A 12,664-nucleotide genomic window follows, 5' to 3' on the forward strand; every position below is an offset into this window, starting at 1 on the left:
CGTCTCTGTTTTGACTGTTTTTTCATGATATTGTTTTACTCTATTTGTTTTTTGACCCAATGACCCAGTTTCCCCACAAGAATGAATAAAGTTTGATTTAGTGTAATGCATTCCTATCCATGCTCAACCATGTCAACCGGAACATGGGAAATACAGATGTCTTATTGATTGTAGTACTGTGTTGATTGCTTTATTGACATGCTGAGGTAACTGACCACCCATCACATTGTCCAGGATGCATATGAGGAGCTGGTGCTGATGGTGGGCGCCAGACGCAGCAGCCTGAATCACGGCCTGTCTCAGAAGGCCCAGTACGAGGCTGCCCTGCATGACCTCACTGACCTGGTTGACACCGCTCAGGAAAAGATGGCTGCCGACCAGAAGATGACCGTGGCATCTGTCCTAGAGGTCCAGATGTTGCTGGACAAACACAAAGTAAGGGTGGGATGAAGGGGAATAGCACTGCAGTGTTTTGAAGTTACTGCTTTTATTGTTTGTTTGTTTGTTTGTTTGTTTTGTTTTTTGCTGATCATTAAAAGTCAAAGGGAAAATGTATTCTCTAAAAGTATGTTGCAATCCTCTCTCCCTTTTCCTTCAGGAGTTCTTCCAGGGTCTGGAGTGCCATATGATCCTGACCCAGACGTTCTTCAGTAAAGTGTCTGGTCTGGTGACGCAGAGAGAAAGCCAGGCTCTGGAGGAGACCATGGCCCTGGCCCACAGTGTGCTCAAACAGGCTCACAGGAGAGGAGTGGAGCTGGAGGGCATCCTGGAGGTGGGGAGCTACTGATTTAAGTTTGGATTGGGAACTGGAACAGTAAAGCTCATGTCAGTCTGTATTGTAATCCTAGAGGCAGCTGAAATATATTTACAGCAAACAAGAAAAAGAGCAAACTGGAATCACAATACAAAAAGACTGCAGTTTTTATATGCTACCATAAAATAACAGAGCAGCAAACAATTGTAAAAATCCTCTAGTGGTTTAGTATATCACATTAACAAACTGTCACATATATCAAATGAATGAACAGCATGTGAGACTGTAATAACTAACCCCTCTGTCCTGGGTGACAGTCGTGGAGTAAGCTGGCGGAGGACTACCAGGCCCTGTGCAGACAGCTGGAGGCTGTGGAGTGCAGCATCCCCACTGTCGGCCTGGTGGAGGAGACGGAGGAGAGACTCAATGAACGGATCAATCTCTACCAGGTGAGGAGCCAAATATATACTGCATACACACAGTCTACACCTTCCCATGTGTGAATGCATTTCTGTGTCTGCTTGGATAAAAACGTGTTACCAAGTCAATGACATAAGGCTTTAAACTCATATTCCTTATAAAATGTTCAATTATGGAATAGCTCCTCTACATTTCACAATCTCAATGCCTCTTTCTCTTTGATATTGATATACTGTTACAAAAATTGTGGACACTGTGGTACCCACTCTTCAGATTTGTGTTTAGTGCTAAATATGTGATCTTAGTTGTTTTCTTTCTGTCTACCAAATTTAGAAATACCCTACACATATGTATGGGGGAAAAAAAACTGCGAACACAAAAAAAGTACTTTTTCCATCACAGTCCTTGTAGTCAAGTTCATGTTACTTTATTGCATCAGTCTGGTAGTTATATCTGCATGCTTGTTGTTATATTGTGTATTAATTTATCAAATAATTCAGTCAGTAAACATGCCTTTCTCCTTTTCCCTCCCCTGTCTCTCAGCGTCTGAAGGCCAGCCTGACGGAGCACCAGCCTCAGCTCTACCAGGTGCTGGAGGAGGGGAAGAAGCTCCTGCTGTCAGTTTGTTGTTCGGACCTGGAGAACCAGCTGACCCAGCTAGGAGAACACTGGCTCTCCTCCACCACCAAGGTCAACAAGGAGCTGCACCGCCTCGACTCCACACTCAAACACTGGAGCAGGTCAGCCACCAGGGCCAGCTGCAATAACTTCTGGCAGTCGGTTTTTCTTTGTCTGGCACTGACAGCTTATGCCTTTTATCTGCCTGTCACACCTTTTTGATTTGCTCTCTATCTTCATTAAGAACAGAGTTATGACATGAAATGACTCTCTAATCACGAGTATTGTTCTTTGAGTTTGTCAGTACATTCACTCATGACGCTTGGAGGCTGAATACGTTAACTTTCTTCTCTCCAGAACTACAAAATTATATTGTCGTTCATCTTGTGTATAATTCCCAGGTACCAGAGTGAGTCAGCAGAGCTAAGCCAGTGGTTGCGGTCGGCTCTGGACCGGCTGGAGTTTTGGACTACTCAGTCAGTGACTGTGCCTCAGGAGCTGGAGACTGTCAGAGATCACCTCTATGCCTTCCTGGTTAGTTCAATTGTTATCTCCGTTGCAAATGAGAGTATCCCAGACCTGAGAATCTTATCTATACAAATAATTCAGATCAGCTGAATAAATTCACAGTCAAATTCCTCCTCACTCTCCTTTCTGTTTTTGATAGGAGTTTTCCAAAGAGGTGGATGCCAAGTCGTCTCTGCGTTCCTCTGTGCTGAGTACAGGGAACCAGCTTCTGCGATTGAAGAGAGTAGATACAGCTGGTCTGAGGTCAGCTTTGGCCCAGGTTGACACACAATGGGCTGAGCTGTTGACTCGCATCCCTGTGGTTCAGGAGAAGCTACACCAGGTCTGGAAATAGCATCTGTTGCGCTATAAATAACAATTTTAGTGGACATTTTCGAGATTTGCATATTGACAAATGAAATTGTAAATCAGTATGTTTAATATACATTGCAAACACTTTGGGAGTATGGCTCATATTTTTAAATCCATTTTAAAGTATAATAGATCTGTTCAGGTTGTACCTCTGCACCTTTTCTTATAGCCCGATTTGTCTCCTGGAAAGTGCAATACAGATAAAGTTTATTACTATTATAACCATTTTAAAGCAGACAGTAATGAGGCAGAGGTGGTATTAACACAACATAGTTTATATTGTTGGCTTTTTGCACCATTGCAACTCCTTCTCCTCTTCCCACAGTTGCAGATGGAGAAACTGGCATCACGGCACGCCATCACGGAGCTGATGAGCTGGATCTCTCTTATGGAAAACATCATAGAAGAGGACCAGAACAAGATTATGGGAGCTGTAGGCTCAGAGGTTGTCCAAGACTTCCTGCAGAAGTATAAGGTGCAGCAACGCCTCTTCTGTTAACATTACAGACTCCAGAGGTTATTACATTGCAAATGTAGAACTTTACCAAATATTCACCAAAAAACTTGACTGTCATACCTGACTCCAACCTTTACCTCCACAAAGACGTAATTCCTGACCCCAACCTTAATAGAAATGCAGAAGTAAGCGTCTGTCACTATAATATCTTTAGCAGTTTTAGTGGTTTGGTCAGAGTTGAAAGTAAACTCCAGCTCTTTGACATTCCTCCTGTCATCGATCCTCTCATCCTCATCAGAGTCTCATTATATCTTATGTGTGTTCCTCAGGGTTTCCGTATAGATCTGACCTGCAAGCAGTTGACTGTGGACTTTGTGAACCAGTCGGTGCTGCAGATCAGCAGCCAGGATGTCGAGGGGAAGCGCAGTGACAAGACAGACTTTGCCGAGAGGCTGGGAGCTATGAACAGACGCTGGCAGATACTGCAGGGACTTATCACTGAAAAGGTAGAGTTTCCTCAGTTTTCTGTTTGAGTTACTGATGGGATAGGAATGGGACATCAAATTTTTGTCTTTTCATATTGCAATACTTTTATTATTAAATGCATGCATTAATTTGCTGTTTCTAAATTTGTGTGTTTGTGACATAGATTCAGCTTTTGGAAGGACTACTAGAAGGTTGGTTGGAGCATGAGAATGGAGTCCAGGCCCTTAAAACCTGGCTCACACTGCAAGAGGAGAAACTGAAGAAGAGACACAGGATAGAGGATGTAGCATCGGTGCAGAATGCACTTAAGGACTGTCAGGTACGAACACCGCACAGCTATGTGTGCCACACATTAAATGATTTTTTTTATAAATACTCAATCAGTCTTAAAATAACTTCTCATCTCGTTCCCACAGGAGTTAGAGGAATTAGTGAAGGAAAAAGAGAAGGATCTAGAGAAAGCAGAAGAACGAGGAAACGCTCTGATCCAGGACAAGAAAGGAGAGGCCTGCTCTGTTGTCAGAGAGACCCTCAAAGGATTGAACCAATCCTGGGCCAACCTGGACCACATGGTGAGGTTCTTGGATCCTTTATGGGGGTTGTTCCATTAAATAAACATCAAATTGGACAAACTGAAAAAAAAATAGTAGTGACTGCATAAATTCCTGCAATTCTAATGCACTAAAATACTTTTAAAAAATTACACCATATCGATAACACCTTGTCCTAAACTTACATCTCACCTCCAGATAAGTCAGATGAAAGTGAGTCTGCGGTTGGTGCTGGAGCAGTGGACTCTGTACCGACGAGCTGCAGAGGAGATTAATGGTTACTTGATGGAGGGGAGGTACTCTGTGTCCAGGCTCCGTCTCCTCAACGGCTCTCTGGAGGCGGTCCACCTGCAGGTGGAGGGTCTGGAGGTGAGGAGTGCACTGCCCTGCTCATGTGTTGCAAATATCATGCTAGTGATGTAAATTATTGTTGTTTCTAACGTTGCATGGCTTATTATATGAGAAAAGGTTTGTTTTAGTGTAAAACTTCTTGGAAATCACTCTGGATAAGACCATTTGCTGAATCCCCCAAACTGACATGTACATAATGACATACAGTGATCTCTGACTTCAGGGCATCCATCTTTGTGTTCATAATACATCCCTTCTTATTGAAGCATTATTTACCTCCAGTAGATTGGGCCAATATCTGATTGTCCTTACCTGAAGTCAAAGGACTAATTGACTGTGCAAGACAATTCTTTAGGATTGAGCTATTTTGAATTACTTTATGGGATTATTCTGAAAGGTACAGGAAGGTTCAGTTCAATGTTTGTACCAGTGGGTGTAATTAAACTTCTGGTATAAGATGTTGTCATTTGCACTAAAGAACTTTTTTGATATTGTTTTTTTTTTTTTTTTTCACTTCTATTTGATTAAAGGAATTAAATCTTAAATGTAACCCCTTCAGAATATTGTGATAATATTGAATGTAGTAATATTGTTCAATGGGACAACTGCAATATTAAATTTTAGATATTGCCCAAGCCTAACACCCCGCTGGACTCCCTGAGATTTGTCAGCCATATTTGTGTTGTGTTTATTTGTTCAAATGGTGATGAGGAAATGTAACCCTGAGTGTGTGCCTGTGTGTATCAGAGCCTTCAGGAGGAGATGGATAAGCAGGAGAGCAGTTTGAGGAAGTTTGGTTCTGTAACACACCAGCTACTGACGGAGTGCCACCCATCTGTGGCCGACACACTCAACTCAGCCCTCCGTGATGTTAACATCAGGTAAAACCACCTGGGCAGAACACCATAAAAAACAAATATCTCGAGCTTCTACAAATCTTATTGCAGCTGTAATTCTTATCATGTGACATGAGTTCACAATAACTCCTTTCTCCTCCTCTGTCCCAGGTGGAACGGTCTACTGGAGCAGATCTCAGAGCAGCTAAGGAGCAGCAAGGCCCTGCTGGGGCTGTGGCAGCGCTACAGAGTGCTATACGGCCAGTGTGTGACAGCGGTCCAGAGGCAGGAGGAGCGCGCTGACCGTTTGCTCAAGAGCGCCACCGACAGGGACATCACAGAAGAGGAAAGCAGTGCCTGGATAAAGGATTGCAATGTGAGTACACATGGGGCAACGTTTACGTGAAATTACATTAAAAAAAATACAAACCAGACCTGCAGTGTATGATTTGGTGCTGTATTAATGCTATTTTTGTCTACAGATGTGGTCGTTTTGTCCTAGGTAAGGCTAGAGTTACCCTGGTGTTTTTCTTTTACTTGTATGCTTAAAAACACTTTTCTGCATTTGTGACTGTGCAAGGCCCAAATCTACTGTCTATGTAGTATTACTGAGCCTAGATAAAAATAAGAATTTGTCCTTGAAACCTGGAGAGTTACAGCCTCGGTCTCTTAGGGTTTCTAAGAACCTGTGAATAAGCTTGGAAAAGGGTTGTCAGCTCACTTTAAGGATTCACAAAGCCTCTGTCTCTTGTGCAGAATACTAAATTGCACCCTGTCCTTTTGTCTACATGAATACAGATTCACAGTGCACTGCAACAAAAGCCTGTTAAGAAGGAGACTCTGAGGGGAAAGACAGGCCCCTAATTTACACTGTAGGGGTCCCCCAGTGTCAAACTGGGCTTGTCGGGCCTTCCTGGAAGATGTTTAGGGATACACTGCAAGTGAAACATAGAGTTATTTTGACTGAAGTTCACTGAGGCAGATGGATTGTGAAAACTGAGTGGTGGAGAAGTGATTCAAGTGGTACACAGTGAGAATAGTCATTGGTCTAGGGGCTTTCCTTTGTAGAAGAGCAAATTATTTTTCCCTCTTTGGTGCTTCCCAGAAGCCACAACCCTTCTTTTACTCATATTAAAGGCATTTATATGAAGAGATATATGTCACTGTTTTTCTTAAGTATTTCTTAAATCCTGACACAGTGACAGTTCGTGTGTCAGTAAACACTGTAACACTCTGAGTATGTCTCTGTACCCATGTGATCAAATTCCTAAAAGTGATTGAGATTATTAGTGACACAGCAGTGCAAATGAAAAATGCAGCTTGTGAACAGTGATTCTCTGTCCTGTCCGATGACATTGCTGTTGTAGGAGTGTCTTGGCGACCAGGCGTCAGTGCAGCAGTCCCTCCAGCAGCTGCAGGCTCTAGTGGAACAGCTGAAGAGCCAAGTCGACGCCTCCGCCATGGCAGCGCTCCAGTCAGACCACCTGTCACTCACACAACGCCATGCAATGCTGGAGCCCGCCCTGCACAGGCAGCAGGAGATACTGCAGGTAAGACAGCTGGGAGGGGAAGAAAAACACAAACAAACACAAACAACTGATAAACACACTATCCCTGCTATACAACCCCAAAATTCAAAGTATGAGATGTGACAGGTAAACAAGACAGAGGCCTGTTACTTAAATATTTTCTCTCATTGCTATCATCATTTTTGTAGTCTGGAGCTCAGGACTGTGAGGGTTTCACCAAGCAACTGGAAACCCTGATCCATAAGGCTGAGGAGGCTGAGGAGGTGCTGAAGGAACCAGACCCAGTCAGCTTGCTGGAGCTCACTGTCATCCAAACACGAATGGAGAAACTCAAGGTACACAAAGGCTGCTGGTCTGGATTCAAAGTGTATGAAAGTTTTCTCGATGGGCTTATATGTTCTTCCAGAATCATAGTACAGGCTTGACTGGGTGAGTTTGGTCCATCCGCACAGCTGACAGTGTTATTTAAAATGTGTGACGATGTGTTCCCAGGTTCACTTGCTGAAACTGAGCAGCCTGTCTCCAGACTTGGAGCGTGTCAATGAGCTGGCCTACAGACTGCCGGTCAGTGACACAGACATTAAACGCCTTCAGGGCCTCAACAGAGCCTGGGCCGCTCACTCTGCTCACCTCACTGAGAGATTCAGGTACCTGCACACGTCATGTGTACCTGTGTGTGCTGCTGCAGTCATTAATAGAAAGATCAACTCTGAACAGTCAGTGACGACCACAAGTTCAACACGAACAATATAATAAAAAAAAAATACAATATAAAAAAATTATAAGAACCTATATTTTTGAAGTTGCTTTCAACTTACATCCATTATGTAAATGTCATTCTACTATAGACTATAAATAAACTATACACTAATCCAGACAATATACATTAGTGAAACAGTCTGGTCTCTCTACCAGAAAATAGTCCCTGGGGAAACGTTTTCTGTACGTTTGCAGAAAGCTGCAAGCAGCAATACTAGAGGCCAAGCAATTGTCCCATTATGAACAGGCACATTTTGAACTGCAATTGTGGTAAAAAAAAAAAAACAAAAAAAAAAAAAAACATTTAAAAGCACTGGTATAGTCATTTAAGAAACCAGTCAGTTGAAGATCACTGATTTTCTTTGTCCAGAGGAACACTGATAATTGTTTACCACTGCAGCATCCTTTTCTCATCCATCAGTATGGAAAAGTTCACCACAGATTAGCTTTTTGGCAAAACCATCCATTAGCAGCCAGTCACATACTAGTATTGTAATTTATGCTGCTTGTCATTGCAGCGCATTGTTGCAGCAACTGTTAGAGCTTCTCTTGCCGACCTCTGTCTTTCTCTCCTCAGTAAACTGCAGGCGGTGCTACTCCAACAGCAGAGCTTCCTGCAGAAATGCGAGGCCTGGATGGACTTCCTGTCTCAGACGGAGCAGAAGCTCGCTGCTGAGATTTCAGGCAACTACCACAGCCTGCTGGAGCAGCAGAGAGAACACGAGGTGAGACAGTGATGGCTTGTGTGGGGATTTCTTCGTGTGTGTACACAGTGTCTGCTTATTATTGTAATGTATTGTGCACACAGAGTTGTTCTCATATTTGTGTCTGTGTCTATTTGTGTATTTGCAGTTGTTCCAGGCAGAGATGTTCAGCAGACAGCAAATTCTCTACTCCATAATCAGTGATGGCCATCAAATGCTGGACCTGGGACAGATTGATGATAGGTAAACATGCACACACACAAACGCAACTCACAACTAAAAAAATGTTTTTCCATGACTCCACTTCCTGAGACCTTGAAGCTGAAGTTTGAAGTCAGTTATTAGTATTCAGAGTAGAACTGCTCAGCTCAGTAACAGCATTTGCCATGATGAACTTGAGCTGTGGTTTCACACAGACGACAATGATAATGCAAGAGCTCTTTTCTTCATTACTGAATGCAAAAGGTAGAAACCCCATGCATTTAATAGCTGTTGAACTTTTTCTAAAGCTCACCAGAACTTTTGAAATCCCAGCAGTTTCAGTTTTTATTCTCAGTCTCTGAATGTGAGAACATTTGATTGAAGATTGTGGACATATTTTGATATTATGTAGCAGATGTTTGCTCTTTCTTGCATGTGCACTGAGACACATATTAGTCAACTTTGAATTGAACTTTGAATCTTGATAGATTGTTGTAATTCTCACTGTTGTCCCACAAACAGAGATGACTTCAGTGTGAAGTTGGCCTTGTTGAGCAACCAGTGGCAAGGCGTTGTGAGGCGGGCCCAGCAGCGAAGGGGGATTATTGACAGCTTGGTCCGCCAGTGGCAGAACTATCGGGAGATGGCGGAGAAACTGCGACGATGGCTTCAGGAAGTGACACGGGACCCAGATGTGCATCAGCCAGGAGAGCCAGTGGCCCTACAGCAGGCCAGGAACATGCTAGATCAGATACAGGTCAGTTCAACCTCTGTGTTGAAGTATTTTAAAGGCCTTTTCTAGTGACTTTTCTGAATATCTAACCATATTTAAAAACATCTCATTTGAAAAATGTATGCTTGATTATCCTCACCAATCACAGTGGTATTCAAAATAAAATTCAGGTGCAGGCAAATTTGTGTGAGAATGCTTTGTCTAGCAGGAAACATTGCTCCTAAACTTATAATTTGCTTGAGTGGCTTGTTTGAAAATTTCAATTTTTTTGTCAGGTCACCTTGCCACTATTCAAACATAAAATCTTAACTGAACTTTAAATTAACCCAAGCAAATCTGAACCCCCTACTAATTAAACCCTCAACCCGTACCCGACCATAGATTCCCTTAGTTAACCTGTACCCCATGTCCGCACTCTCCCTGACTCTGGTCCTCCAGCTGAGGGAGCGAGTGCTGCAGCGGCAGCAGGGAGGCTACATCCTGGCGGTGGAGGCCGGCAGGAGCCTATTGCTGACGGCTGATGCCAGGGCTGAGTCCGCCCTCCAGACGGAGCTGATGGACATTCAGGAGCGGTGGAGGCATGCACACCACCGCCTGGACCAGCAGAGGAGGGAGCTGCACAGCCTGCTGAAAGTCAGTGTAAACTACATACTGCATATTAGTAAATATTCACTTGTACAGTCCTCATAAAAATGAGCTCTCATTACTTTTGTTTCCTGGAAAACAGTGTGTCTTTAATGATGACCTCATGCTGCATCAGAAGACATAAATAATAAAATCTTTGCAAATTTTGGTACTTTTAAAAGATCCATCCACTTCCCAACATCCTGTTATAACAGGAATTAAAAGTAACATTTCATGGGATCTTACAGTGTGGAATATGGATGATGGCTTTTTGCTTTGTTTGTTGATTGATTGATTGATTCCATATCACTAACTCGTTGCTTCATTCTGCTAAAATTAACAGAAGTTATCCTTAAAGATTAGCCTTAGACTTAGACTTAGACTTTCTTTATTGTCATTGCACAAAAAAACACAGCAGTGAGTTTTTTGCAATGAAATGTCATTGCTTGGCTTCCGGATTACATGATTTTATGTAGTTCCTGTTGAAACAGGATGTTTGGGCGGGTCATAGTGCAGGGAAGGATTATTCACAAGTGCAAACCAATAGGATGCCAGTGTGGGAGAGAAACACAATTTTGTGTGAAGGGATACGGTGGATGAGAGAGAATGTTTGAGGATGGTTGAAATTTGAATTTACACCCACTAGTGCAGGATGATGTCACTATTTAACATACTCTGTTTCACTGCAAGTGGAAGATGAGCCTTTTTTTGTCATTTGCTTTACCCTGATTATGTCCATACACAGGATTATACTTAAAGATATTCCTATTTTCTCTGACTAATTATGGCTATTTTGGATTTTGATATCAGTGATCCAGCCTTGCTTTACACAAGGCTGTCACGTTATTGCTTTATACCTGTATGTGGTCTCATCTGAGCAGAATCTATGTCAGTTATCCTTGCTAAACTAGCAGCTGTGTCTCCACTGTGCTGCAGTGTAAAGGTGACGCAAAGGGAGCTGAAGGGCATCGGCCCATGTGAGCTGTAATGAGCCTGCCTGGTTATACATGCAGGGCAGTGAGACCAATTTATCACATGAATTATACATCATCACCATCATGCTCTTCAAGCCTCGCCAAGAAATTAAGAAGGATGATGGAGAGTGGGAAAAGTGCACACTCATGTTTTGTCCCCAGATTAATTTATAAACCTCCTTCAAACATATGCATACACATTTACACTCACACACACAGACTTAAGTGTTTGTGCAAGAGAATAGCACAAATGCACTAAAGAGAAAGAGCCAGTCCCAGACATGCACCCGCATTAACACACACACACACACACACACACACAGGCTGCAGGCGCTGTGCAGTCAGCTGTAATGATTTAGACACAGCGAGGTAGATTTTACAGGCTGAGACAGTGGCCTGTTTTGAATAGGACTGAGTGACGCAGTTTAAAAGAAGCATCCGGGGTTTTTTTTTTTTTTTTTGGAGAAGATGGCTCTCTCTTTTCCCTCGCCATTCTCTTCCTCTCTGCCTCATTCTCTCACTATCATCCTTGCACTCTTTCTTGTTCTCTCACTCTCTCTCATCCTGGCTTTGCACTCAGACAGCAGCTCCCGTGGCTGACTAGGTATTCTCTTTTCTCTGAGTTTCAACTTACAATGACTCTTGCATCAGGTATGCTACTTTGCTGCTGCATGTCTTACCAAATATTTTCTTGTTTTAGCCGGAATTGCACTGTTTCAGACTCTAAAAATAGGCTGTAATCCATGCACTTTGGAGCAGAGCCTCCTCCTGTTGTTATGAAGCTGTGTTAATTCTCTGTTTTGGCTGGAGAATTTGTGCTGTATCATTCTGTGCCGTCCTGTTGCCTGGGAGGTTCACAGCTGAGTGGGCTACAGAGTATCTATAGTATGAGAACTGATGTGGCCCAGCTTCAGCCCTGGTTATTGCATTGCATTCTGTCTAGATGTGTGTGTGTGACTGTTTAACTATGTAGTCTGTAGCTTTTTTCTGAACATTGTCACTGCTGCAATGGCAGGAAGAATTTATTGCAACTTTTCCATGTTTAGGTAGATCTGCAGTCTGTACGTGTGCGTGTTAATGTTTTTATGCTCTGATTCTTGTTGTGTGTGTGTGTGTGTGTGTGTGTGTGTGTGTGTGTGTGTAGGACTGGGAGCGCTGTGAGAAGGGCATAGATGCGTCACTTGAGAAGCTGAGGGCCTTTAAGAGGAAGCTGTCCGTGCCACTGCCTGACCACCATGAGGAGCTGCACTCAGAGCAAATTCGCTGCAAGGTGAGGGAAATCCAATAAAACGTATCTCATACATTTTAATATTTTCTTTCGTCAAGGTTAATTTCTCGCATCCATTGTAACTGTAGTGCTCTCAATTTCATACATACATTGTTAATGTTGACTTCATCACTCTATCTCATATCTTCAGCAGTGTTTATAAAAATACACTGTCTCTCTCTATCTCACCCACACACGCACATGCGTGCATGGGCACAAGCACAGGCTTGTCCTCCCTCTGCCCCCTTAATCTGGCTACAGGGACAAACACACAGACCAGCACCATCTTTATCTGTCAGCTTCTGTCTCATTTTTTGGTTAGTCTTCAAATTATTGGTGGTGTTTTTTTTTTTTTATCTAATCACAAAAGAATTTCCATCCTCATTTCTAGAATATATTATGCCTTTGTTATTTATTGACAACAGGAAGAATAACATTCAACCCTGTCTTGTTGGAGAATTGGCAAGAGTAGTATCACAATGCTGCTTGTAGCTGCAGCGTCTCTTCATTTGCTCACTCTG

General features: G+C 42.9%; 1 protein-coding gene across 6 annotated transcripts in view; it reads left to right on the plus strand.

Annotated features, from left to right (window-relative positions):
* syne1a (spectrin repeat containing, nuclear envelope 1a) overlaps positions 1-12,664 on the plus strand; it is a 168,153-nt gene that overhangs the window by 132,871 nt on the left and 22,618 nt on the right. For 4 of the 6 annotated variants that reach the window (XM_030047379.1, XM_030047381.1, XM_030047383.1 and 1 more), the window contains 21 exons: positions 235-435; positions 599-772; positions 1,072-1,203; positions 1,718-1,914; positions 2,194-2,326; positions 2,460-2,642; positions 2,997-3,146; positions 3,458-3,634; positions 3,778-3,933; positions 4,031-4,186; positions 4,364-4,534; positions 5,264-5,397; positions 5,524-5,728; positions 6,720-6,902; positions 7,070-7,216; positions 7,374-7,528; positions 8,218-8,365; positions 8,493-8,587; positions 9,068-9,302; positions 9,660-9,911; positions 12,021-12,146. In XM_030047379.1, coding sequence (XP_029903239.1) covers positions 235-435; positions 599-772; positions 1,072-1,203; positions 1,718-1,914; positions 2,194-2,326; positions 2,460-2,642; positions 2,997-3,146; positions 3,458-3,634; positions 3,778-3,933; positions 4,031-4,186; positions 4,364-4,534; positions 5,264-5,397; positions 5,524-5,728; positions 6,720-6,902; positions 7,070-7,216; positions 7,374-7,528; positions 8,218-8,365; positions 8,493-8,587; positions 9,068-9,302; positions 9,660-9,911; positions 12,021-12,146 — 3,510 coding nt within the window. The remainder of the gene's footprint in view (positions 1-234; positions 436-598; positions 773-1,071; positions 1,204-1,717; positions 1,915-2,193; positions 2,327-2,459; positions 2,643-2,996; positions 3,147-3,457; positions 3,635-3,777; positions 3,934-4,030; positions 4,187-4,363; positions 4,535-5,263; positions 5,398-5,523; positions 5,729-6,719; positions 6,903-7,069; positions 7,217-7,373; positions 7,529-8,217; positions 8,366-8,492; positions 8,588-9,067; positions 9,303-9,659; positions 9,912-12,020; positions 12,147-12,664) is intronic. The other 2 variants (XM_030047382.1, XM_030047380.1) reach the window with 1 other exon arrangement.

This window comes from Myripristis murdjan, chromosome 24 (assembly GCF_902150065.1).
Source record: "Myripristis murdjan chromosome 24, fMyrMur1.1, whole genome shotgun sequence".
NCBI classification, from domain to species: domain Eukaryota; kingdom Metazoa; phylum Chordata; class Actinopteri; order Holocentriformes; family Holocentridae; genus Myripristis; species Myripristis murdjan.